We start from the raw sequence: 27,217 nt of genomic DNA on the forward strand, positions 1-27,217 counted from the left end.
TAGAAGATTTCTAGTTTACAAAGCACTTTCTTTTGTACTTGGTCTTCACAATAAACCCCTCTCTACTATAGAAAGACATCACATTTCTATGAGGAGGGTTGGTAAAATAAAGGCACAGATAAACCATGAGCCCAAAGTAATGTGCAAATCAATAACCAACTGACCCAAAATGGAAAGAACAAAGCCTGGCAGAAGCCACGGCAGTGGGGCTTTACAGGACCAGGAGAGAGGGGTGTTTTCTCATGAGTAAGATCAGATGACTCACTAACTGATTCCTAAGGTTCCATTCTAAGCACTACCTAAGGTGCTAAAATGCTAGGATTCTAGATCACTCTGGAGAACTGCCAGAGAAGTCTCCACGTGTCTTTGCATTTGCTCTGTACATAGTCCCCTCAAGTACACGAGTGCCTTTCAAAAGAAACCACTGCTTGAGTCCAAGCTGAAAGTTAGCAGGACACCTGAATCCAAACTACATCTGCTCAGTTAACTTTAGTAATTAAATTACCCTTTTATGGCTCAGTTTTTGTCTCTCCCTGGGATTAAAGACACACACACCTTATACTTTACCACACGGTTTACACCTTAGAGATAAGGAAGGTTTAAAAAACTATTTTGTGAAAGAAGATACCCCTGAGTGAAATCCTAAACAAACTGCCTCAATCCCTTCTCATCCCAACTAGAGTAGCTTTATGTCAATATTCTTTATTTTATAAAATTGGCTTTATGGATTATATAGGGCATGAAAATGAACAGCCATCAGATGTAAAAGATTTAATTCTGTAAAAGAAATTATAATCCCAAACTGGGTGTGTGCAAGTCTAAAATCCCAGCACTTGGGAGTCTGAGGCAGGAGAATTGCTGTGAGTTTGAGGCCAACCAGGACTACACAGTGAGTTCAAGGCCAGCCTGAACTATATATACAGTGAGACCTTGTCTGAAACAAAACAAAGCAAAACAAACAAATAAAAAACCTACATTGGGTGTGGTTGAGCAAGCCTGTCATCCCAGCACTCTGAGAGGCTGAGGCAGGAAGACTGCAAGTTTGAGCTCCGACTGGGCAACTCAGTGACTTAACAAGACCAATAAAATAAAATAAAAAAAGGGCTGGGGGCTTAGCTCAGTGTGAAGGCCCTGGGTTCAATCTCCAGTGCCGCAAATTTAAAAAAGTAATCCTGGATTTGTGGGAGAGCCTTAAAATTTTGAAGATTTGTACTCACTTTAAAAGGAAGTTTTCAAAGAATACACAGGCTTAAATGATTTATGATACCTTTGTAAGAGTTTATAACTAAAACTACTTCTGCAAATGAATTCCTTTATTTATATTTTGTAGAACAATGTCACTTGGACACCTGACAGCGTTATGCCATCCTGGGCTATTTAACAACAAAGCTGCACAGTTCTGGGACAGAGGAAGTGGCTCAGCAGGGTGACAGTGCACATGCAAAGGACAAAGAGGGGACAAGTTCTCAGAGCCAGGGAAAGGGGAGCAGGTCATGGCTAATGTGCCATTCTCCCTCCACAATGGTCGGGTCTCTGACCCATCTAATATGTTTTCTACTAACTATACTATCTTTTCCTGAAAATTATAGCACGTGTTACTAAATGGATAAAGATTAAAAAGTAAAACCCTAAGATTAAAAGCAATTGTGCAAGTATTCTTTAAACATAGGGGAAAAAAAGGTTAATTTTCCATAGATTATAAAATCCAAAGTGACGGGAATGTTTTTAGCTAACATGGTGTTTTTTAATGAGACTTCTTGGACTGGCTTTGCTAGTCAGTTTTCTATTGTTTAGCTAGGGTGGAGAAGTGAGGTCAGGCCAAGGGCTATGGGAGAGGCACCACTGTGGTTCACTTCTGTGTGAGGCAGGTCCCCCAGGAAGACCTCGCCACAAAGCCAGCCTGGAAGACGCCACTTACGCCCCGTGCAGCGTTTCCAGTGCTCCTGCCCCACGGTCAGCAGCTCCTTCACACCATCATCCATGGCCTTGGTGAATTTGCCCACAGCCTCGCACTTCTGTTCTCTGTAGGCAGAGAGAGCCGTCAGTCACACAAAGAAGACTATCTGTGTACTTGTTTTCCTGCATTAACAACTGCCCTTCAACTAAATCAATCTCAAAACAGGCTAGATTCTGGTTTTAAAAGAACTACTTAAAAATCTGCCATTTATATTTTAACTTTGCTTCCTTTTCTCAATTCCTTGTGAATGTTAACTAAAATTATTCTAAAGTAAAATTTTCACCTCAAATATCTTAACAGAAATTCAAAGGATGGTAATAGTAGCTTTTCCTTCATTCAAACAGGTATTTAATAAAACACAGGTAAAAACTAAGTGGGTCTGTACCATCCAGTATTCCTAAGATATGAACTCCTAAAAGGTATAAAAGAGTACTGACTGCAAAGACCACAGTATACTACTGAATGAGAAAAGGACCATTATAAAACACAATGTACAGGCTGGAGCGTGTAGCTTAGTGGTAGAACACGTGTGTGTGAAGCCCTGGGTTCAATTCCCAGGACCAACCAAAAAGAAAAAGAAAATTAAAAATAATTTTAAAAAATCAGAATGTATAGTGTGAGGTTACTTTTATTTAAACAGCTCATTTTCCAATAGCTATATATAGAAGAAGATTTTAAAGACTATATACCCACAGCATTAACACTGATTTTTTTATTCCTCTGAGTAACTGGAAGACTATTATATATGGGTTTGTGTGGTTTTTTTTCCCTGTATTTTTGGAAACATACAACCAATGATTTCATAAGAAAAGTTTCTTAAAACTAAAAAATTCCAAGATTTCCTATTAGTTCTTGTATAATAACCACTTCAAAATTATAACTGAACCTGTATTAAAGAGTAAATGACTAAAAACAGATTTAAAAACAGAGCAGGTTAGAAACTGCTTACTTCAAAGCAGTGCTCAAAAGATTTTGGCTTTGCTGGGTACGACGCGGGTGTTATGGCTCTCTGCCACTTTGTCTCACCCACCTTTATTGGAACCAACACTGTGTCAACTATGAAATTACTGACTTCAAGGTAAAGAGAAAGCAGATCTTAATCTGATGTTATGGTTAAAAGATGTTACTTCCATGTACACACGGTGTTTTCTTTGTCATCTGCCTGCAAACCACACTCATTTCATTTCATAAGTTCTCGTCTGACAATGTGAATTCCAGCTGCAGCTATCCTGGCCCAGACTGCCAGCCAAAGGGTGTGGATGCATGCTGAGAAGGAAAGTTTGGAAATGTCTCTTACATTTCTATTAAGTCCAAGTCAGGTGCCTCTGGTTCCATGGTGGAAAATATCATAACTCCCACCACCTCATCTTTCTCAGCCTTCCTCTTTCCAGTTTTCCATTCCTGTAAATGACAACAATAGTATAATGTTAAAGTAGACAGCAGAAGCAGAATCAAACTGGTCTTCCAAATTCCCAGAGTCAGCTCCCAATTACTATTTTGTTACTTTCGTGAATTGGCAAAGAACGCCACAGTATGCATGTATTGTGCCTGGTTTCTTTTGCTTAATCTATATTCACACTGCTGTGCAGCTGTAGCTCACTCATTTCACTGCTGTATAGTATTCCCTACTTTATTTAACTATTCTCCTAGTGGTAGCCACTCCTATTAAGTTATGTCTATTCATAACTCTATTGTTGTGATGCATGTGTCTTCTGGTGGACATGTACTGAATTTCTCTCCAGCACACATCCTGGAGTAAAGATGCTGGGTTCTATGACTGTGTTCAACTTCTATAGCTAATGCCAGACTGTTTTCCAACCTGGTCTTATTGATTTCTACCCCGACCAGCAAAGTGGTTGTCCTGGCAGCATCTTACTTCTCCAAGAAGACATTTGGCATGGTCATTCTTATTTTAGCAAATCTTCGGAGTGATGAGTGGTAATCATCTAGTAAGTTTTAATTTGCATTTTCTTGATTGTTAGTGAAATTGGTATTGTACTTTTCTGTTAGTGGTTCAGACACCTTTTCTGAATTACATTATCAAGTTTCCTACTGGACGACTGGGCTGATTATTTTTCTTATCATTTATATGGGTTTTCATATATTCTCACACCTAGCCCTTTGTCATTTATATTACAAATATTTTCTACTCAGTAGATTTTCACTTTTAATGGCACTTCTGATAAACATAAGTTCTTAATTTTAGTGTAGTCTAACATCCATGTCCTTCTGTATGGCCAGTCTTTTTCATATCTTATTTCAGAAATCCTTCCCCTATGCTAGGGGTATAAAGATATTCTCCTAGGTCAACTTCTAGAAAGCTCACTGTGTTGCTTTTTCTTACCACATTTATATCTCTGAACCATATAGAATTAGTTTTTTAAAAAACTGTTTTACAATGGAAACTTTCAATAGAAAATTATAATAATTCTCCAGACTTGGCTTCAACTATTTTGTTAATCTTTTAAAAAAATATCAGTTTTATAAGATACATGAACATTATTTATGTGTAATTTCACGTGATGCAGTTTCCATAGTGATTTATTTAGTCTACATACTTTCCAAGACCATCACCATCTCTAAATAAATAATCTCTGAATATTACTAAAGAAGTAATCCTTTTTAGCTAGGCATGGTGGTGTATGTCTGTAATCCTGGATACTCAGAAGGCTAGGGCAGAAGGACCCTAAGTTTGAGGCCAGCCTGGGGCAATTTAGAAGACTCTACTGAGAGAGACAGAGACAGAGAGACAGGGACAGAGAGAGAGAGGGAGATGGAAATAACCCTTGTCATCCACAACTTCTTTGGTGCTTGTTTCCACATGACATAGTCAAAGACCACCAGAGGGACAAAGAACAAACTCCTGAGCCTTTAACTTATTACTCATCAAAAGCATGATTTCTGTTTTCTTCTGAGGCAGTCAGGGACTTAAAAGTGGTTTTTGCTAAGAACTGTGATTTTTTTTTCATGTGGACTGTTAGGGTTTATATCTAAAATGTCTACTAAAGCCTCAGGCACTCCAAGGTAGGGGTTTTGTGAGTGGGTGGATCATGGGTGTACAATATTGGATCAAGGATGTGATAAGTAGATTAGTCTACTGATTGGTTTAGCATAGATCTGGATGTGGATAATGGGAAGGCCTACCCTGGGTGTGGGTGGCATAATCCAATAGGTTTGTAGCCTGGATGGCATAAAAACAAAAGGGAGGCTCCCTGCTGCTGCTGCTGCTGCTTCCTGCTTGCCACAACATGAACTGTTTCTCCTCTGCCATGCTGCCCTCCCTTGGAGCCAGCCGACTATGGACTGAAACTTGTACAAACTGTACAAGCTAAATTAAACCGTTACTCCTCTGACTTGTGGGTATCAGGTATTTTGTTCCAGCAGGGAGAAAAGTAAGCAAGATATGGGCCTATAAATGCCTAATAGGTAACTTAAAGTACAATAAAGCTTAGTCTTCATTTTGTGAAACTGTGGGTCAAATCCTTTTCAGTTCTGCATGTAAGCATATTGTCACTTAGGGAGTATTATGTCTAAAAGTTGGCAAAACAAGGGCTATTAGACCTAAATTTACCTAGCCCACCTCATTACTCTTCAAGACAGAAGATGCCAGGATAAGAGATTTACTGACATTCAGCTTTGCCCAGAATCTCCAAGGCCCTAAACTCATAGTCACCCTGGATTCCAGCACAGCCTCACATGACTAAAATTGCCTCTCCAAGCAAGAGGATTCCTCACATGGGAACCAAACTGCCCTTCAAGTCAGGAGCATTCAATCCGAGGTACAAAATGAGGATGGAAAATAGCTAATTAGATCCTGGCTCACCTCAGCTAATCCTTAAAACCTGACTTGCTTTTATGGACAGGCCACTTTGAACCCCTACATCAGAGTGTGGCCCTCCAGCTACTCAAGTGGGCATACTTTCCCTATACACTCTCAGATACCTTGTTAAAGGACCAGACTGATCTTTGTCAGAACTGTGCTCCCCTGTATTTTCTCAAACTTTTAATCAAAGCTTTTTTCTTATAAATTTATGCTTTAGTTTTAATATCCTTTATCACTAAAGCAAGGAGCTATGCTAGCTGGTGACACATTATGGGGGAAAAATTTTATTTCCAACTTTCTTGCTAACTGGTTAAATCTCTTCCATTTTAGCCTTTAGAGTCTTATCCAACAGCTGCTACTGTTGCTTCCAATATTTTTCCTTGAAAATTTTCTAGAATCACATGTCTCCTTTGGTTATAATGTCAGCTGCCCTCCCCTTCCACTGATATTCAAAGAGCAGAAGGCATTGTCAGACTCTGGTCTTGCTATGCCTGCCACAGTGCAGAGAGCCTGCAGCTGGTCTTGAACTTGGCCTCAGGACTGTGAACATGGGAGAAGCTGCCTGGAGCGCTGGCCCCTGGCCCTCACGTGGGTGGCTGATCTTGTTCTAAAATAGCTACTCTCTTCCATTCTACTGACTCCCTGTACTTTTTCTCCTTATTTTAAAGGAAATCTCAGACATAATATGGTTTGCCCTGTAAATACTTCATTATGTGTCTTTAACAGGTAAGGCTGTTTTAAAAAATATAACCGCATTTCCCTTGTGATCCCTCAAAGGGGCCAGTATCATATATGAAAGACTACTCCTTCCCTTCACTGCTACTCTACTCTGTTCTTCTGATCTATTTCTGTTCTTTATGCCAACATACACTTTTCACACTATTTTAGTTCTACAGTGAGTTTTGATATCCAGTACAGTCATCCTGCTTCTTTTTCTTCCAAGAGCATCTTGGCTACTCCTAGAACTTTGATTTTTATTGTTTTTCAATCCATAGCAGAAAATTTATTTAGGTCTTCTGTTAATATTTCATAGCTTTCAATGTAGATCTAGTGTACATTTTCTTGTGTTTACTCCTAGATATTTGATACTTTTGATGTTATTATAAATGATAGCATTTTAAAACTTACAATTTCTGTTTATTGCCGAAAACCATGGAATTTATTATATCCAGCTACCTTAATAACCATTTATTTCTAGTAATTTCTATGCAAATTCTTTGGGATTTTCTATGTTTATCATTATACTTATTACTAATGATCGAAGAATGATAGTTTCTATAGTTTTACATTGCCATTTAGCTTGTGAGGAAATTGGCCCAAAGAGAACAAATGTTTTGACCAAAATCACAGAAGTAGGTAGAAGTAGAGCCAAGACTAGAGGTCAAGTGCCCTGACTTTAAGTTCTTTCTTTTTTTTCTTGTATCATTCTGACAAGCTGATCAGACTTTGAAGGTGGCAGTCATTAAATAAAAAACAAAACAACCAATATCTTGGATTATTTTTAAGCTATACTATGCAGAAAACACGACTTTCAGAAGGGCTTTCTAAATCAAATCCTTGGAAAACCAAAATAATGAGCCCTTGTTAAAGTCCTGTGGGAAGCCAGAAGACAACAAACTTGAAGTGGCTTCAATATAGGTTTTGTAACAAACATTTAGAACTCAAAGAACTTAGTTTCACTACTATACAGTTCCAGACCTAAATACTGTGAATGAATATCTCTTCTTAGCAGAAAAACTAGGGTGGGCTAGAGTAGCTTGCAAAGCTAACCTATGTTGTAATGGATACAAATTCATGAAGAAATGCTTGGGCACCTCAGTGTTTTCTAATTCCTTACCTGGTGATATATTTACACATTGAATATACCAGTCTTGTCTAGAGAGAAGCAATAACTGAAACTGAGGCCCAGATATTTATACTATGTTAAGTGCATACATATGTCTGTTAAGCATACATATATAAAGAGTCCTAATATTTAACACTTTTTGTAAGTGTCTTTCACTTCAACAAGGGAAGAAAAATACTATAAAGAAATTCAGCAAGTAAATCTCTGGAAGGTCCAACAGGGTACATGATCTTCTTTTATTTGATAAAGATAAAAAATAACTGTAACATTTTGCCAGGATCATAATATATTTAACATCTGCTGGTATTTCTGAGCTAATTCATGCTTTTACTCTTTTAGAATGTTTTCTAAAATAGGTAATATTTGTTATGAGAAAAGGGACAGAATTATGACAGAAGAAAATGACAGAATAAATATCTATAGAAAATAAAAAGTTACAATAAGTACAGTGAAAGCTTACTAAGAAAGAAAACTATTTTCAAAGCAGACAGTAACGAGATGTCCAGCAGCCAGTTTTTCTTGATTGTAATGAGAAACACATGACCACTGGCAGAGACTGTCCACGGGGGTGGGCAGACACAGACCGGCATTTACTTTGGACTCACAGCTACAGTTATGGAGAAATGAGTTGGGTTCAAGAAGGATGGTTCATCTTTGACACCACTTTACTTCTAGAAGCTGTGGCACTCTTAGGTCAAAGGGGATCAGAGGAATTGTTCACCCATACCCTTCACTTTATGCTAACAGCACCCTTCATCATTTGGGGTCTGTTCTATTTTTTTTTTTCTTAAGTTCTTTTATTGGTACATTTTAGGTGTACAATTCGTTTACATTTATCATTGGGTGCTTGTACCTGTACATGATGTATCTTGGTTATTTTTTCCCCATTACCTGTGCGCCCTTCACCTCCACCCTTCCCTATTTACATAGATTTCATTTCCATTTTCTTTTCTTTTCTCATAGTTTTTCCTTTCCCTTCTTTCCTTTTCCCTTCCCCTCCCTTCACACCTACGTTTTTGGACCTTTTTTTCTATTTCAAATTATCAATTATTCATTTTAATCATTTTAACCCTTATTTACACTATCAGTTTCTCACACCAGAGAAACTATTCGGTATTTACACGTGTGTCCTATTTATTTCACTTAAGAGTATGGCCTCGATATGCATCCATTTAACTATAAATGACTAGTTTTCATTCTTTATGGCTGAGTAGTACTCTATTTTATTAAAAAACCACATCTTCCTTATCCAGTTTCCAGCTGATGGGCACTTGGGCTGCTTCCAAGCTTTAGCTATTACAAACTGTGCCTCTATGAACATGGGTGCACATATATTCGCTGGTTCTGTTCTATTTTTAAGAGCACCTATAAAAAAACTGCTCATCCAAGTGAATCTATTCCCCCTGCTTACCAGCCCCAGTGTGTAAGAGCCCTCTAGCTAGCAGTTCTTTCACACTGCAGGACTAACTTCTACGGTTGGGATTTAGGTTTCTGTCCCTTTCCTGTGTCTGGAGGGAATAAGAGATAATTAACCAACATGCTTTTAACTCCTTTCACATATACCTGCAATGCGACTGTGAGAACACTCACTTTCCTGAGACCATAATGGTCAGCTGTCTTACCTTCTCATCTCGGAAGTTCAGGAACTGCTGGAAGACTTCACTCTCTGAGATGACTGGGTGCCGACACATCCTGGTCATCCAGGCCTGAAGTCTCTCCATGCGCATTTTGATAAATTCCTCTTCAAAGCGACCTGTAAAAGACATATCAAGGGTGACACAGCTCTCTTAAAAGTGAATTGCAGTTACGATAGCTGAAAAAACCATTTCTAAGACCACTGGCCACTTGGCACAAAGCTGTTTTATAAAAGGCAAAAAACCATGGTGATTTTTCAGAGCCTTAAACACATGAGATATGCAAAAGTTCGAGAGACACACAGGAAAGATCTGATGGACTCTATTTACTGTTTAAAAATGAAATTTCAGGGTCAGGGATTTAGCTCAGTGGTTCTACCGCCTGCCTCGCAAGCTCAAGGACCCGAGTTTGATCCCCGGCACCACGACCCCGTCCCCCGCCAAAAAGAATGAAATTTCAATTTAACACATTAATAAGTTTTTTGAGAAAAGAACAAAAATTTTAAAGTCTTATCTTGGTATGATAAACTATCTCCAGCAAACATCAGACCAGCTCCTAGGCAGTCTCATGAAGTCTATGGGCAACAATCAAATCAGTGCTCTGGAATCAAACCAAAGCCCAAAAGCCACCCAGAAGTGTCTGTACTTGAAAAACTGCTGAACTTGCAGCATTAGAGAAGCATTCTGCGGCTACTCCTATCTCTCCCTGCTTCTGCATGCCTTCCTCCCCTATTGGAGACATGGTAAGATGGAGCAGGCAGTGGGGACTGACAAGCGACTTCCTTGCTGGGATAGGAGGAGGCTCTTTGATACGGAGCAATGGGAGACACCCATGCTCAGTGACAATCTCAGAGATGGATGATGGTGTAAATGGACCAACTAGTCAAGATAGTGGGACCAAGTATATGCAGGCTGAGGCTGTGCACAAACAGTGCAGAATGGACAGGGTTCAAACCAGCCACAAGCTCCTCGCCAACTCTTAGGCTGCACACACATAGAAAGATTTTTAAAAAGGGGCCTAGGAAGCCAGGTACCAAGGCATGTGCCTGTAACCCCAGATACCCGGGAAGCAGAGGCAGGAGGACCACCTGGGCTCAGGAGTTTGGGCCCAGCCTGGCAACACAGTAAGGCCCTATCTTTAAAATAAAATAAAATAAGCCCAAGGGAAAGTAAAAGAAGCCAGAGCTAACTTGAAAAGGCCCTAGCTCTGAATGTACTCACTACCTACACTGTTACACTGACACAGAACAGAGCCTTAGTGGCTGGATATGACCAAACACCAGCTCTGTCCCATCAATCACAGGCTTCCTATCGATCTATACAGACATAAGAATAAACCTTTGGAAGCCGGACTTAGAAAATAAATACATAAAATTAACTGAGCTGGGAGACAGAGTCCAGAGATTTAGCCTGAGCAAGATACTTAATAAACAGAAACGACTACCACCTACAGCAGAAATAACTACCACCTACAGGGAGGAATAATGAGAATCTAGAGTTGCTAAAATTTATTCTTATTAATGTTCAGTTTTCAACAAAAAAATTAACAGTTCTGCAAAGAAACAGCAAGATATGATCCATACTGAGAAAAATGAGCAGTCAACAGAAACTGTCCTTAAGTATCCCTAGATGAATTTAGCAGACAAAAGCACAGCAGCAGACAAAGCAGCTTCTATAAATATGTTCAAAGAACTAAAGAAAACCATGTTGAAAAAGTTAAAGAAAAATATGAGAAGGAATTAACAAACAGAGACTCTCAAGGAAACAAATTATTTTTAAAAAGAATTTTTGGAGTTGAAAGTACAATAACTGAAATTAAAAATGTTCTGAACAGACTTCAAGAGCAGATTCAGGATGACAGAAGAATCAGTGAATTGAAGACAGATCAATCGAAGTCCAAAATGAAGAACAGGGCGAAAAACTAATGAAAAATAAAGCCCCAGAAATCATCAAGCACAGTGGGACTCCTGGAGGGAGAAGAGGAAAAAGAAGCACAGAAAGTATTTAAAGAAGTAATGGCAAAAAACCCCCCCAAATTTGATGGAAAACTTTAATTCATCCTTTTAAGAGACTCAACAAACCTCAGCAAACTTTGTATTTGTAGGATAGGGACTTACCTACATCTTGACATAGCAGAACTAAACTGCTGAAAGACAGAAACAAAAAGGAAATCCTGAAAGCAGCAAATATGTTGCTAGCTGTAGGAGGGCAGCAGAATCAACAGCTGACTTATCTGTCAAGATGTAGGCCAGAAGGCAATGAAATGACACACCATGCAGAAAGAATGACTATCAGCCTCGAATCAGATAATAGGACCCCACCCTTCAAAAAAATATAGGGCAGAATAAAGTCACAGATAAAATAATGAGAGACTTGCTGATAGTAGACTTCTACTGCAAGAAATATAAAAGGAACTCCTTCAGGCTAAGAGGAAATTATTAAAGACGGTGATTAGAATCCAGAGGGAGAAAGAGCACTAGAAATATGTAGGTTAATATAAAAGACTTTACAGATTTTTTTCTAATTTGCTCAACTTCCTTGAAGGAGGCAAGACTGAAGAATACAGTAATTTTCACACTGCACTGCTGAATTTACAACCTATTGGTGTGAAAATAATTCCATAAAATGAGCAAGAGGAGTGGAGCTAAACTGGAGAAAGGATCCTGTATTTTATTGGAATTGAGTTAATGTTAATTTAAAGTGTATTGCTGGGCCGGATATTTAGTTCAGTGGTTCCACTGACTGCCTCCCAAGTGCAAGGACCCAAGTTCGATCCCTCGTACCAAAAAAAAAAAGTGCATTGTAATGTTTAAAAAGATGTGTACTTATCCTCTAGAGCAAACCACCAAACAAACATTAAACATTTAGTTTAAGAGATCCTTTGCAATTTTGCATTTCTAGACACCAAGCAACTGCGAGCTAATGATGGCACGTGGAAACCACAGCTGTACTTTCTGCATGGTCCTTCAGCCAACCAAGCCCCTCAGATGAGAGCGCCACCCAGGCCAGCATCTGCCCACCTTTCAGCAGCTGCCCCGCCACCTGCAGTTGGTGTACCTGCTACTGTACCCTGGCAGCCAGGTCTGATGGCTGCAGCTGGCATGGCTACGGGCTCTACTGTGGGGCATATGAGGGGTCATGACATCACTGGGGCTTTAGGAGGGAGTAATGCTGAGGACTCAAAAGCTGACATCACTTACCAGCAACTTTAGGGAACCCAGTGGGTGCAACAGCAGTTTGGTGGCCCTTGCTTTTATGAGATTAAGCCATTTTTGGATGATATTAAACTCTGTGAGGGTTTCACAATGAGGTGCTGAAGCAGTGTAGAACTGCAAGCGTACAATAACTGAAATTAAGACATTTAAAATGAAGAAATGGAAAAGTGGCTCTGACCATTACTTTAGCATGAAAATGTGACTGATAATGAAAATATAAAGTACAAAAACATAAACTAAACCTCTTGTTGTTAACAGCTTCATTGCTTCAAAATGGCAATGGAAGTGGGTGTTAAATAGAAGCTCACTGAAATGGTACAGAATTTGGGGCAAATATTTGTGTGGCTTCCTAAAACCAAGAGTTGTGATGTAATTACTTGTAAGCCAATTAGAATGAAGTGATTTTCTTCCAAAAAATTTAGTTTAAGAAATGATGGTAATTAGAATGGCAACTGACAAATATTTATTTAATATTTTATTAAAGAAAGTCAGACAAAGAGGAACAGAGGAACAAATAAGACATATAGAATAAAACAAAATGGCAAATGTAAAACCAACCATATCAATAATTAAACAGTCCAGATGATATTAGTGGTGAATTTTATCAAATATTTATAGAATGACAATTCTACATTCTCCTTCATTCTCTTCCAGAATATGGAAAAGGAATACTTCCAGACTTATCATCTGATGAGACCAACATTGCCCCATACCAAAATGAGACAAAGTCATTACAAGAAAACTAGAGCAATAATGCTCATGAACACAAACATTCTCAAATATCAGCAATTTGAATATAATTATATATAAAAATAAAAATACATCACAATCAGGTAAGGTTTATCCCAGGAATGGAAGGATGGTTTAGCACTAGAAAGCTGATCAAAGTAATCTAACATATTAACAGAGTAAAGAAGCAAAAGCATGACTGCCTTGAAGGATGCACAAAATACATTTTGTTAAAACTCAGCATCCCTTCATGAAGAAATATTTTCAGCAAACTAGAAACAGAAAGGAAGTTCTTTAATTGGATAAAAGAACAACTACAAAACAAAAATCTACAGTGAGCGTAATACTTAAAATTGTGAAAGGCTAAAAGCTTTCTTCCTAAGACTGGAAACAAGGCAAAGATGTCTGTTCTCACTATTCCTAGACATTATCCTGCAAATCCTAGTCAGTGCAATAATGCAAAACAGAAACAGAAGGTACACAGTTTGGAAAAGATGGATCAAAACTATCTCTATTCCTAGATGACATGACTGTCCACATACAAAAATACCAGAGAATCCACAAAGAAGCTCCTAGAACTAATAAGTGAGTTTAGTAAAGTTACAGACATAAAATTGGTATATAAAAATCAATTTTGTCTCTGTATGTAATAAACAACTGGAAGGTATAAACAAACAGTATCATTTATAATAGGTGCCTTCCCAATGACATTCTCTGATAAAAATCTAACAAAATAAATGCAGAAATCTGTATGGGTAAAACTACAGAGCACTAATGCAAGTCAAATGATATATTTACATTCATGGGTTAAAAGACTAGATGTTAAGATGTGAATGCCCCCCAAATTGATCCACAGAATCAATGCAATTCCAGCAAAATCCTTGCCATGATTATTTACACACATCTATAAACTGACTCAAATTTACATGGACAGGCAAAAGAAAAATACCAAAAAAATTGTGAAAAAGAATCAATCCAGAGAATTAGACCACCTGATTTAAAGACTAACCATGAAGTTACACTAATGAAGACAGTGTGATATTGGTAAAAAAGATGGATACGTAAATCAATCAAACAGAAATCAGAAATAAAACCATATAAACAGTCAAGTGATTTTTTTTTTACAAAGTGCTAAGGAAATTCAACAGAGAAAGGATGGTCTTTCCAATAGATGATGTTAGACTCTCTGGATATCCAGATGCAAAGGAAAAAAAAACAACAACCTCTAGCACACCTCACACCTCTACAACACCTCACACCTTACACAAAAATCAACTGCAAATACAAAGAAACTGCGAAACTTTTAGGAGAAACTATCATTGAGAACTGAAGTAAAGCAACAAGGTCTAAGCCATAACATCTAACGCACAACACATAAAAGAAAAAATTGATGCATCAGACTTTATTAAAATATAAAACATTTGTTCCACAGATGACACTGTTAAGAGCATGAAAAACAAGCCACAGCTGGAACAAATTATTTGTACATCTCATATTGGATAGAGGACTGTTCCAGAACCTATAAAGAATTCTCAAAATTCAGCAACAAAAAACAATCTAACTTAAAAAAATGGGACAAGGATTCAAACAGATATTTCAACAAAGATATATGGATGGCAAATAAGCATATAAAAAGTTCAACACCTCAAGTCAGTAAACAAATGCAAATTAAAACCATAATGAGATATACTATGTATCTATGAGACTGGTTAAATTAAAGAAAAACAGGCACTATCAACTGCAGGTAATGTGGGACCACGGGTACTTCTATATTGCTGTTGAGGTTTCCAGATGATACTGCCACCTTCATAAACATTAAACATACCTACTGACCCAAATGACAACTTACAGTCATACAAAAATCTGGGTACAGCTGGGAGTGATGGTACATACCTATAATTCCAGCTATGTAAGAGGCTGAGGCAGGAGGATCAAAAGTTTGAGGCCAGCCTGGACAACTCAGTGAGGTCATGTTTCAAAAAATAAAAAGGGCTAGGGATGAATCTCAAATGTGTTATTATGCTGCCATTTATTAATCTCTTCTAGACATGGTGAACCTATAGGAACAAAGAACTGATCAAGTTTTGCCATAGGTAGAAGTAGAGAAGGCAGCGCCAGGTAATTTTGGGAGATGATAGAACTGTCCCATATCATAAATACAGAGGTAGTTAAAAGATGGTAGCAGAAGTTGTCAAAACTCAGAACTGTAAACCAGAATGAATTTATTACACATAGTTCAAAAATAAATTTTCAAAAAATGCAGCCTGAACTTTCAGAAATTATAAATAAAAATAAGAACAAGTCTTTTAACATGAACTCACATTTCCAATAACTGTTGCCTAAGAAGTAGCACCTGAACAGCACCACAGATCTAGCTATGTCTAGCATGAGAACCCTTCCAGTTCTGCACTTTGTAGGGGCAGAGAGGAGTACTAATGGTGACATGAGTCTCATCCTGGAGGAAGACAGTGACCCACCTTCAGGATGCAAGAGACGCAGCAGGTCCTCATGGCCCTGGGATGCAGTGACTTCCATCATGAGCAAGTGAATTATACCAAGAACATATTATCTAACCAGTGGCCGAAATTTAATGATTTTTATTGAAAATCTGTCCTCGTGAAGATTCTTCTGACACACCTGGTTTGTCTTCCAAACTATGACTTCAGATGTTATTTAATGCTTGGTAGGATTTTCATGTGAGGTTGTAGAGAATTATAAAAGGGGGTAAAAGAACTTTTGGCTTCCATTTTCAACAAAGCTCACTTAGGTTCTAACTAAATATGTGAATATTCTATGCTGGTACCCAGGAATAAAACTGACTATACACACACACACACACACACACACACACACACGCACATTTTTTTTGGTACCAGGGATCAAACTCAGGACCTTGTGCTTGTAAGGCATGCGTGGTGCCACTGAGCTAAATCCCCAGCCTTGATTCATTCAATACTATTTCACAAGTATTGACAAGCCCATATTGGGCTGATCTTTTCTTCAGGAGTTCAGTCAGAGGGGAATTTGTACATAATAATGATCTTGTGAGTATCATAGGCCAGAGGCAAATGAGAAGGGTAATGGTGTCACTCTGTGCCTCTCAGTTTCCTCAGCATGTGTCCTAGCCAGTGGATCAAAGCTCAGCTTTCTTTCTTTCTTTTTTCTTTTTTGGTACTGGGGATCGAACTCCGGACCTTGTGCTTGTGAGGCAGCCGGCGGCACCACTGAGCTAAATCCCTGGGCCTCAAAGCTCAACTTTCTTCAGACTGGGAGATATTGTTTCTCTGTGCCATCCCTGGCTGCATGCCTATACTTTTAAAAAAGGAAAACCTTAATGTGGAAGAACTGTGACTCTATAACGTTTTAAAACAGCACTAAATTATTTGATTCAGAAACAATGTATCAAAGCCTAAAATATATAAGAAAGTCCTATGACCCTAAACTAGCCTACTAACCCATATACTTAAACACTGTGGAGTACCTGCTGTGCTAACAAGTGGGGAAAAGAGAATATAAAATTCAAAGAAACATATTGAAAGTTAAAAATATGAAAAAGTTTGGTATGGTAGCACAGTCCTATAATCCTAGCACTCTGGGAGGCCAAGGCAGGAGAGACTCAAGCCCAGCCTTGGGATCTTATAGTAACTTAGTGAGACCCTGTCTCAAAAGAAAAGAAAAGGAAAGAAAGAAAGGGGGAATGAAGGAAGGGCAGGTGGGCTGGTGATGTAGCTCAGTGTGAAGGCCCTGGGTTCAATCCCTAGTACCACAAAGAAGTCTTGGGTTTTAAAAAGGAAACTATGATTTAAAGCAAGGAGAGAGTATCTGAACTGGGCAGAACAGATTGGAGGTACAGTGACTCTGAGTGGGAAAGAGCTACACACTGACTGCCCTGGCCTTACGCATCAGCCCCAGCCCAATGAGGGATACTCTAGTGTCACCCACAGGGTTGTGTTCCTCTACCTGACAGAGGAGGCTCCACTCTTCATCCGATGACAATTTGAAATTTTTGAAAAGTTTTCTAAAAAATCAAAATCAAAACAACCCCTTTAAAAGAACCAAAATTTTCCTTTCCCCAAAACACTTCAGAGAAAAATAGATATAAAAAAAAGTAAGACCTTAAGAAAAACTTACTTATCATAGGACACTAATTCTAGCTAGATTAGTTGGTTTACATATTCTAACAAAAACAGCAAGCTTCAGGAGCAAACTGAAATTCCCCTTTTAACAAGACAGGAATGTATTTGGTGTTTCCTGATATATAAAGTGAAGATGAAAATGTCTGTCCCAGAGGAGTGAGGAGAAAGCACTCAGGAGATGCTGGGCACACATGAACTCAGCTCATGGGAACCAAGTGCACTGCAGCACTGAGCTAGCTTGATCTGGTGCTGCCACCTGGCTGGTCACCATTTTCCTCAGTCCTGCCCTGAATTACTCAGGGCAGCCCTTGTTGGGAGGATCAAGCCATCCCTGTCTCCCCTAACCTTGGGGAAGAACCTTCCTCTTCCCCCTGCTTGTCTTCCTGCTGGGGCAGATGAGTGTTTCACATCTTCTCAGCCTCTCCCAGGTCTCTGACTGACCATCTAAGCCTTTCTCTCACATTCCATCTGTTCCTTTCCACATTTACTAGTTTCATTTACCTGAACATTTTCTAGCTATCCACTAAAACTCCTTCTAACCATAGGTGGTGAACCTACGGCAGGTGTGCTCTTGTGTTTTTTTTTTTTAAGACAAAAGATGTTAATGTATGAATTGTTTGTGTTTTTTTAAACTAAAACTCAGTATTCAGGTTTAACTGCAGTGTTGGCACTTTGTGATATACAAGTGGGTTTGGGATTACAGTTTGGGACTCTAAAAGGTTCGCCATCAACCTTTGATAAAACTCAGCTTTGTTACACACATGTATTCTAAGACACACCTGGGTCCCTGAGCACTTACACACCAGATTCCACACTAGTGATGAAATCCAAAGCACAGTGACAGTGTCCCAGCATGGAAACATGTCCTTTCTGAATGAGTATTTACAAGGGACTCTGGAACCATACAAATTCGATTTCCAGACTTTTGAGGGTACTGCAGAGGTGATGAAATGAGATATTTTAAAAACAAGAAAAGGGAGAGGGTAATAATCAATGACAATCCAATAGAAAACTTGTACCTTCCTTCAATAACATTTATAAGCTCCGTGTCTTCTCCATATGATGTTTACCCATTGCTAAGAAAAGGATGTAGCTGGTCTGCATAGCCTGTTCACATACATCATTTGGATCACATATTTTTATTTCATTTTAGGTCATTTGGATAATTTCTATTTTTTCAGGTATCATTTTCCACATTTTAAAAGATGCATATATTCATTTTACAGGAGAAAATACAGACTGCTATAATTCAAGGCACATAAACAAGAGCTCTGATAGTTCTTGTATGTTTTTACCAAACATTCAGGTGGTCGGCCATATTCTATAAACACATAGGATCTGCTCTGGGTCTCTCTTCACAGCTATACTAACTTGTGCACTTATATTAACTTATCGCTTGCTGTTCTAAGGAAAACAGTGCCTTGCTGTTTAGAGGAAAATAACCTGCCACATCTTTTCCCTTGTTACTCCACAGTCAGCATTACACTTACTCACCTGTGACTTGCTTGTCTGGAAGAGAAGGGATCGGAATGGCTGACCCAAACTTAACCAGGAGACGCTCATATAACCAGTCAAAGTGCTTATACCTGTGGTTTACAGATCGATTAGTGTTCTAAAAAATAAAGGAAGGGGATGAAAAGTTACTCGTGCCAACTACAGAAAGTGAAGAAAAAAATGCAAGTTCTAACTAGCAATACCTGTACGGTACGGTAGGTTTGGATAACATGGGCACTTACAGTAGGTGTTAACTGGTATTCAATGTAGCTCTTCAGGCCATACATTTTGGAGCCTTTCCTGGGATCTGCTACCACACAGTCAAATGTTGAGGTAGGATAAACCCACATTGGGCCATAATCTCCGACCTACACAATGTTCCAAGAAAAGTTAATTTTGTAACAGGGAAATATAGTAAATACAAGTAGCATAAATCAACAGATGATTCTTTTCAGAACTGAAAATCCTTTACAGGGTGAATCCTGTTCCTCTTTGAGAAGGTAGTGACCAACCTCTGCTTTCACCAGTTCCCATTTGAAGAACACATTTACTGGGACGACCCCTTCTGTTCTCATGTGGGCAGCTCAGCCCATGAAGAGGAGAAACCAGTTCCCCGTTTAGGAGAGTGTTAGTTAGAACACAGGGTCTCTCCTCTCTTTAGACCACCTGTCTGAAGCTATCTGTGATAAATCTATCACATACTGATGCTTTTGTGAAATAAAAATCTACACATTTGATTTTCAACAATGTAAAATTATCATAAAATGTTCTCAACACTCATTTTTGTACTTTTTCAGGGCAGACTGGTAACTAGCAGTTTTCAAATGGACAATTAGTCTGTGGCAATACTTTGAATAGCATCATTTCAGCTACAGAAATGGCTAAGCTGATATCCACTCTTTTACCAGTGGTAGGGGGTTCAGTCCCCTTAAGAGTGACAGCCAGGCTAGTTTTTTCTTGGGACTCCTTCGGCAGAGGCCTAGTAGTCTGGCTCACTTCCTGTTCCTGGGATTATGAAGGCAGGCCCCATTCTTCCACTGTTCTTTTCTGTCTGTGACTAGGGGCAAAGGTTCAGGAATTCAGGTGAAGCTTACAATTGCACTAGAGTACTGCAGTTTTACCTAGGGGTGGGGGTGACGAAGGCAAAGCAGCTGAGTCCTGTGTGGGAGTATAGAGAACTGATGTGTAAGTTTAAGCCTGTGCATCATTTCTGCTAGCACTGCTAAGTGACAATGGGTCTGCTATTCCAAATCTGGCTGTTTTCATGTTGTTTAAAACTGGTCCAAGTGGCTGCAAAGGACCGTGGATCCTGGAGCTCACACACAGGCTCCTCAGATCACTCCCTGTGTCATCAAGAGTCTGGTGTTGGTTCTGGGTCATTAATTTTAGAATGAATAGAAACGATTATAGATTTCAAAGATCCAGATTGTATGACAGTGGGTCTTATCAAAGAACACATGAAGAACAACAGGAGTGCTTATTATCTTGAGAATGTTATCCTCTTGAATTGGAGTTGAAAAAGAACTGAATTATGCAATCCAGGAACAAGGTGGAAAAAAATCACAAAGTGGTCTGTAAATGAAACACTATTTCTAGGGAAGACATCCATTCAGAGATTCAAAGAGGAATGACAATAGTTTATAAGTTAGATTTGAGTCTTGCAGTTAGAAAAAGTGTGCTAAGAAAGTATAAAGAAAACAAGGAAGACCACACAGACTGGGCTGAGGGAAGATATTTCCTGCAGACTGAGATCTCTGTGTAAGGCCAGCAGTCACAAAGGTAAAAAGGACACCTAGTCCTCATGCTCTCCCCAGGTGGAGAAAGAGAAAGCAGAATACATTTGGCAGTCCAAAGGTCATTAGGTCAAGGTCAAGAAGGTGACTGAAGAACAAGTTTAATAAGGGATGAAGGAGAAGCTCTCCGAGAACAAATGACTGCAGTAATTAGAAGGGGTCAGGATCCAGGAAGCTCTCCTAAAGCTGCAGAGCAGGAACTTGCCAGCACTTTGGGGAATATTCCTTAGTGAAGGACTGAGGGGCAGCTCTGGTTGGCTAGGGCATCCATGCTCATGGGATATACTTCACTAGGGGTGGGGTTACTGTGCCTTCTACGGCTTTCCCTTGGCTTCCTGAAGATTCCTGGCTTCCTTCAGCTTCCTTTCTCATGGAGCAGGCCTGGCCACTGGCTTCACAGCCTCTATCTCCCTAAAGCTCCTGAGACAAGGTAAATCTTATGCTCTGTTCCACTACTGTCATGCCTGTAACAAAGTTCACTTTCAAAATGTCGGGGCAGGGCCATAATCTCTTAATTCTGTGGAGTTTTAAATTTAATGAAAAGAATAATGATACATATGTAATTTCTTAAAAGCCTGGGACAAACAGAAAAAGTTACAATAAATTTTAACTGAACTACTCACAAGATAACTACCCCAAATTTGCTTTGAGGGAGGAGGATAAAAGGGGCTCTTGGTTACAGCCCTTCTCTCTGGAGGTTTCCAGGATTTCAAACTTTTTAAAGATGTGGGAACAGTAATTAAAGAATGCAATATCATTTCTGCAATTTTATCAATATAGAAGACTAGTATTCCTCATTCTTATTTGTGCCCACAGTGACTACATTCAAGCCTTCCCCTAATAGTGTTAAGTCAGCAGAGACAAAAAATAACTAGTTTTCTCTTCCAGAATTATATTTGGAAATACACAGGTATTGCCTAGATAGAAAATCTATCAGCAATCAAAATATGGGATAAAAAGAGCCTGTGTCATATTATGTAATAATCATTGCTCTAAGATGGATTAAATTTTTAATTGTGTCATACACTCCCAGCCTTTATATGCTAGTTCCTTATCTTGACCTAACAGCTGGTTTGTTGCAAGAAACACTATTACCAACATAAGGAGCTTTCTTTAGCTAATATGCTTGTACTTTGCCAGGACAGAAACCTAAATTATCTGATTTAAGCTTATTAGTTAAGTGTATAAAGCTGGATAAAAAGGATATAAAATATATGTTAAGATAGTTTAGAAAATTATTACAGGAATATGTGTTTGAAATATACACATATCTTGAATATAGTTTGAATGATAAAGAATAGCTAGACAATAACAGGCGTTAATTTATGTTAATTATCTTTAGTACTCCTAAAACACTAACTTATCATCAATCATTTGGGATATTAAATGTGTTTAAAAAGACTGATAATCTTCTTAGCTTTAAGGTATGAGGAAAGACCTTAATTAGAAACAAAGCAAACAAAAATAAAAAACTTACAATGATGGGAATTTTCTCTTTGGGCTTTGCCAGCTGCTTGGCCAACAAATACTGTTCCATTCCAGGTTTTGCAAATCCAGGAAATCTAATCATGAAGATAAATGCTTGTGAGTATTATGACTTTCTTCATAAGAATTGTTACTTCAACACACCGGTTTTAACTTTATTCAGTCTTTGAGATGTACCAGAACTGGAAAGTGTGGTAAATGACACCCAATGTAATTAGATTGTTCAATGGCCAGTTAGTCACTTAATTATGCTTGATCTGTTGAAGAGAACAGTTTGGCTCCAGTAGGTGTGATATTTATGGGTACTCCATTTACTTAACTGGATCTGAAATACTCTATCATGAATGAAGAGGAGACTTGAAAAAGTCTTGCCTCTCCAGTGCCTAGCACCACAATCTGAGTTGGTCACGAGGCAATAGTCACACTGTGACATCTATGTCCACAAGCAGTTGTGTCATTTTCTTTTAGAACTGCTTTCAAAGCCAGTTGATGACACATGACAAGTTCAAAGATGTCTCCTTAATAAACAGACCCAAAAAGCATAACAGATAGAGTTGGCTACTTGGAGGAATCAAATCCACATCCACATCCAAAGGAAGTTTCTAAAACTAGAGAATTGCCAGAATGCATATCCATCCAAAGTGCTACTTCTCAGGCTAGGGGTGTAGTTCAGTGGTAGAACACCTGCCTCATGTGCTTGAGGCCCGGGGTTCTATCTCTAGTATTGCAAAAACAAAACCAAAGAGCTACTTCTGAAAAAGAAAAGATTAATTTGGGGTTTAGAATTTTCTTTTAATAAACAGGAAAAAAACTCAGAAAGCAAAACACCTAAAATGGGAAAACCCCAGCGACATTACTTCTTTTCATTCATATACCAAGCCAAAGGCCAATGTGACAGTTTTAGGGCTTTTTCTTTTTCTTTCCTTCTTGAGTGGCTTCTTCCCTGCAGTCTCTCTCTCTAGACACTCTAACACAGTGGGTATAGGAGAGCACAAAGAGAAGCCTCAGGGCTGGCTGGCTCTGGGTTTGAACTGCAACTCAGCACTTATGTGACATTAGTAGTCTCAGCCTCCTTATGTGAAGAGGACCAAGACGACCTACCTTCTAGGTTATTAGGGAATAAAAGGTTCACGTAAAGAGTATAGCACTGCCATGTCCTCACTGCAGCCTCAGGTAGGGCTTTCTCTGAGCTTCTTCAGCATGCTGAGTATATTCTTGCTATTCATTTATCACACTGCACTGTCCCAGACTCTTTATACATTACAATACACTAAAATATAGTTCATATAAAATGAACATGCTAAAAAGCTGTTAATACTTTAGAAATTTTTATAATTGTTCTGAATTTAAATGACTTGTGTCTATAATTTAAATAAAAGTACAACGTTTTAAATTGTTCCTAGTACCCAGACAGAAGCCTCAGGGGTACAGGTTCAAATTAGGACTGCTCTAGTTTGGTTTCAACCTGGAAGGTCATTTTAGATCAGAAAGAATCTTTAATTAATTTACAGATGAGGAAACTGAAGTCTGAAGAGGTCATCAAAGGCACAGAGCACAGTGAAGAGAGAGTCCAGAATGGAGAGTAGGAAACTAGAGTCAGAGTCAAACACACTGGCTGTGAAAACATGGTCATTCATTTTTATGGAGTCTGTGTTTTTTAAATTAGGGCCAAGAGGCAAATTTAAATAGGTTTAAAATATATTTTCATTAAGGCTTAAAGAACAACTAAGAGTAATACACATACATCACTGCTGAGCTCAAATTTGAGTCTAAAAAGATTGAATCATTAATGAATGACTGACGCATGCAACTAACTGATCATGACAATACATAATAGAAGAAACTGGAGGGACAGGTAAAAAAGTGTGCAATCAAAAAAGAGCTTATTTAGTTCCTAATGTAACTCAAACCGACAATGGAGACCCTGCAGGCCTCATTCTGCTAGATCAAGACCTTAATCCTAGAATCTAGATACATGTCAAACACCATGCTTTCAACTGTCTTCCAGACATATAACATTCTTTGATACATACTCTCTGAATCATGGACTTGGATTACTGAGAAAAAGTAATAGTAATTTTAGAAAAGAAACTATTTTAAACAAAACTGCTGGAAGAGGAGTACTTGAAGATTCTCAGTAACATCATACATTAGACAGCTTTCAAGCTACACTGGCATAAAGCAGATTTACCCAGAACTCTGTACCAAATATCCTACAATGCTATATCCATATTCCCTCTTTCCCACAGGCTTTTCTGCTAAGCAGTAAATCTACAGGGACTATACAGAATGTTTTTTTTCTTCATCTAAGAGAAGCATTAAGTGAAAAGAAAGATCTAAGAAACACACAAGGTGTAGAAGCTGACAGCATGTGCCTCGGATACTGAGGCCTAAGAATCCTGACAATACTGGCCACTGTGCGAGCCTGGATGAAACCTCCTTGGGCTTCAGTTTTCCCCAAAGTAAAACAGGGATTACACATAACAAAAAAGGATATGAGGATGAACCCAACCCACTTCGCTCAATCCCTGGAATGCGTGGTTAATAAAACAACAAAATAGTCAACAGTGAGTTGTTATTAATATTATCTTTAGTTTATTATATAAATTATTATATTTTCTTTAGCAATGAACTTTGATATACCATGCAGTTCATAAAGGTAAAAACAATAAAAACTATTTAGCAGATGATTAAATACAATAAATGTTTCATTATTTATTTATTTTTGAGACAGGGTCTTGCTTTGTAGTTCAGGCTATCCTTTTTTTTTTTTTGGCACTGGGGATCGAACTCAGGTCCTTGTGCTTGCGCAGCAGGCGGTGAAACCACTGAGCTAAATCCCCAGGCCAATTCAGGCTATCCTGAGCTCACTATGTAGCCCAGGCTGGCCTTGAACTTATGGCAATCCTCCTGCCTCAGCCTCCCGAGTGCTGGGATTATAGGCGCACACCACCACACCTGGCAAATGTTTCATTATTAACCCTGTAAAATAAATTTTTAAAAAATCACCTTTCAAGGTAAGATCCAAATTGAAATGGGCAAAACTTACCCAAAATTCAGTACCTCACTGAATAAAGAAAAAGTCAACTGTCTCTTTGTATTTTTTACATATTTCTATACAAAGATACCAGCACCCTCTACTTCTTTTTAAACATACTTGTTAAGTGGCAGCTTCATGGAGGAGGCACCTGGACGACTGTTCCCTCGCTGAACACCTCCTGTTTCAGCGGATTCTGGATCCTTAAAGTAAGGAGAAGAGGACTTGGGGTCATCCCAATCTTCATCCCACTCATCGTCATCACCAGCTGCTAGAGGTGGGAACAGATTATCAGTACAGAAAGACACAATAGAAATGAAATTATTTAATTTCTGATAACTACTGAACTGAGCCAATCAAGTTCTTAAAAAGATAAAAAAAGGATTTAATATAGAAATATACTATGGATATAAGGGATACAGGCTTTGTAGCCAGAGCATTTTAAGGCCTGAACATTGACTATTACAAAGGACAAGTTAGAAACTACTTAAACAGGATAGTCAGGTCAACTAATTTTTGACAAGGGCACCAAGAAGACACAACAGAGAAAGGACAATTTCTTCAATAAATAGTGTTGGGAAAACTGAATATCCAAGTTCAGAAGAATGAAACTGGACCCTGATCTTACACTGTGTACAAAAATCAACTCAAAATGGATTAAAGAACTAAACATAAGATCTGACAGGGTAAAATTCCTAGAGGACAGCATAGGGGAAAAAATCCCCGTCACAGCAAAAGCTCAGTCTACATCAAACTAAAAAGCTTCTGCACAGAAAAGGAAATAATAGATGAAAAAGTAGTTAATGAACTGGGAGGATACATTTGCAAACCATGTCTGGTTAGGGGTTAACATCCAAAATACATAAGGAACTCTCATAGTTCAATAGCAAATAAATATGGTAGACTCCCTTATGCACAGTTCCACTTTCTACAGTTTCAGTCCCCTATGGTTAACAATGGTCCAAAATATTACATGGAAAATTTCAGAAAGAATCAATTCTTAAATTGCCCTGTGCTGAGATGCATGGTGTAATCACACGCCTTACTGCTCCATCTGTTCAAAGAATCATCCCTTTGTCCGGCCTATCCACTCAGTACACACTAACCACCCTTTAGTCAGCAGCCATCTGGGTGATCAGATGGACTGTTGTGGTATCACAGTGCTTGGGTTCAATTTAGTTTACTTAATAATGGCCTCAAAGCACAAGAGTAATGAAGGTGGCAATTCCAATATGCCAAGAGAAGCAGTAAAGTCCTTCCTTTAGGTAAAAAGATGAAAATTCTTCAATTAAGAGATTGCTAAGATGTATGCTAAGAACCAACCTATGCATGAACAGTGAAAAAGGAAAAGGTTATCAATGCACGCTAGTTTTGTTGTTACACCTCACATTACAAAAGCTGGGCTGCAGTGTTAAAGTGCTTAGTTAAGATTAGCCAATAGGTAGAGCCAGGGATTTAGATCAGTGGTGCCGCGCCTGCCTGGCAAGCACAAGGTCCTGAGTTTGATTCCTGGTACCAAAAAAAAAAAGAAAAAGAACTGGAAGATTAGCCAATAGGTGTATGAAAAAGTGTTCACCATGAGTAATCATCAGAGAAATGCAAATCAAAACCACTATAAGGTGTCACCTCTCACCTGTTCTAATAATGATAATCAAAAAGTTAAGAGGTGAAAAGTGTTGGGAAAGGTGTGGAGAAAAGGAAACCCCTATATGTTTCTACTTGGAATATAAATTGGTACAGCCATTACAGAAAACAGTATGGAGGTTTCTCAAAACACAAAAAAATAGAACTACCTTATGACCCAGTAATTTCTCTTCTGGGTATATAACCTAAGAAAAAAAAAAAAAGAAGAAATCACCTCATAGAGATATTTTTTTCCCTATGCTCAATGCAGCATTATTTGTAATAGACAGGCTATGGAATTAACCTACGTGTTTATCAACAGATGAATGGATAAAGAAATTGTAAGAAAAAAATAAAAATATTATTCAGTGTTAAAAAAACATACTGTCTTTTGTGACAACAGGGGTGAACCTAGAAGACATTATGTTGAGTGCAAAAAGCAAGG

The 27,217-nt window shown here is 38.5% G+C and overlaps 1 protein-coding gene and 1 pseudogene across 4 annotated transcripts in view; one reads left to right on the top strand and one right to left on the bottom strand.

Annotated features, from left to right (window-relative positions):
• Nucleotides 1-27,217, bottom strand: part of Snx9 (sorting nexin 9) — a 91,190-nt gene that overhangs the window by 10,292 nt on the left and 53,681 nt on the right. For 2 of the 4 annotated variants that reach the window (XM_087193421.1, XM_087193419.1), the window contains exons 6-12: nt 25,270-25,417; nt 22,105-22,189; nt 19,077-19,202; nt 18,835-18,952; nt 9,249-9,379; nt 3,255-3,358; nt 1,919-2,022 (exon numbers count right to left, since the gene is read on the bottom strand). In XM_087193421.1, coding sequence (XP_087049547.1) covers nt 1,919-2,022; nt 3,255-3,358; nt 9,249-9,379; nt 18,835-18,952; nt 19,077-19,202; nt 22,105-22,189; nt 25,270-25,417 — 816 coding nt within the window. Of the gene's footprint in view, nt 1-1,918; nt 2,023-3,254; nt 3,359-9,248; nt 9,380-18,834; nt 18,953-19,076; nt 19,203-22,104; nt 22,190-25,269; nt 25,421-27,217 lie in introns of all 4 variants that reach the window. The other 2 variants (XM_004856831.4, XM_021237926.2) reach the window with 1 other exon arrangement.
• LOC110344336 (coiled-coil-helix-coiled-coil-helix domain-containing protein 2 pseudogene) lies at nt 12,186-12,606 on the top strand (annotated as a pseudogene).

This window comes from Heterocephalus glaber, unplaced genomic scaffold, assembly GCF_053883595.1.
Source record: "Heterocephalus glaber isolate CG9 unplaced genomic scaffold, H.glaber_assembly_v1.0 deba00001592, whole genome shotgun sequence".
NCBI lineage: Eukaryota > Metazoa > Chordata > Mammalia > Rodentia > Bathyergidae > Heterocephalus > Heterocephalus glaber.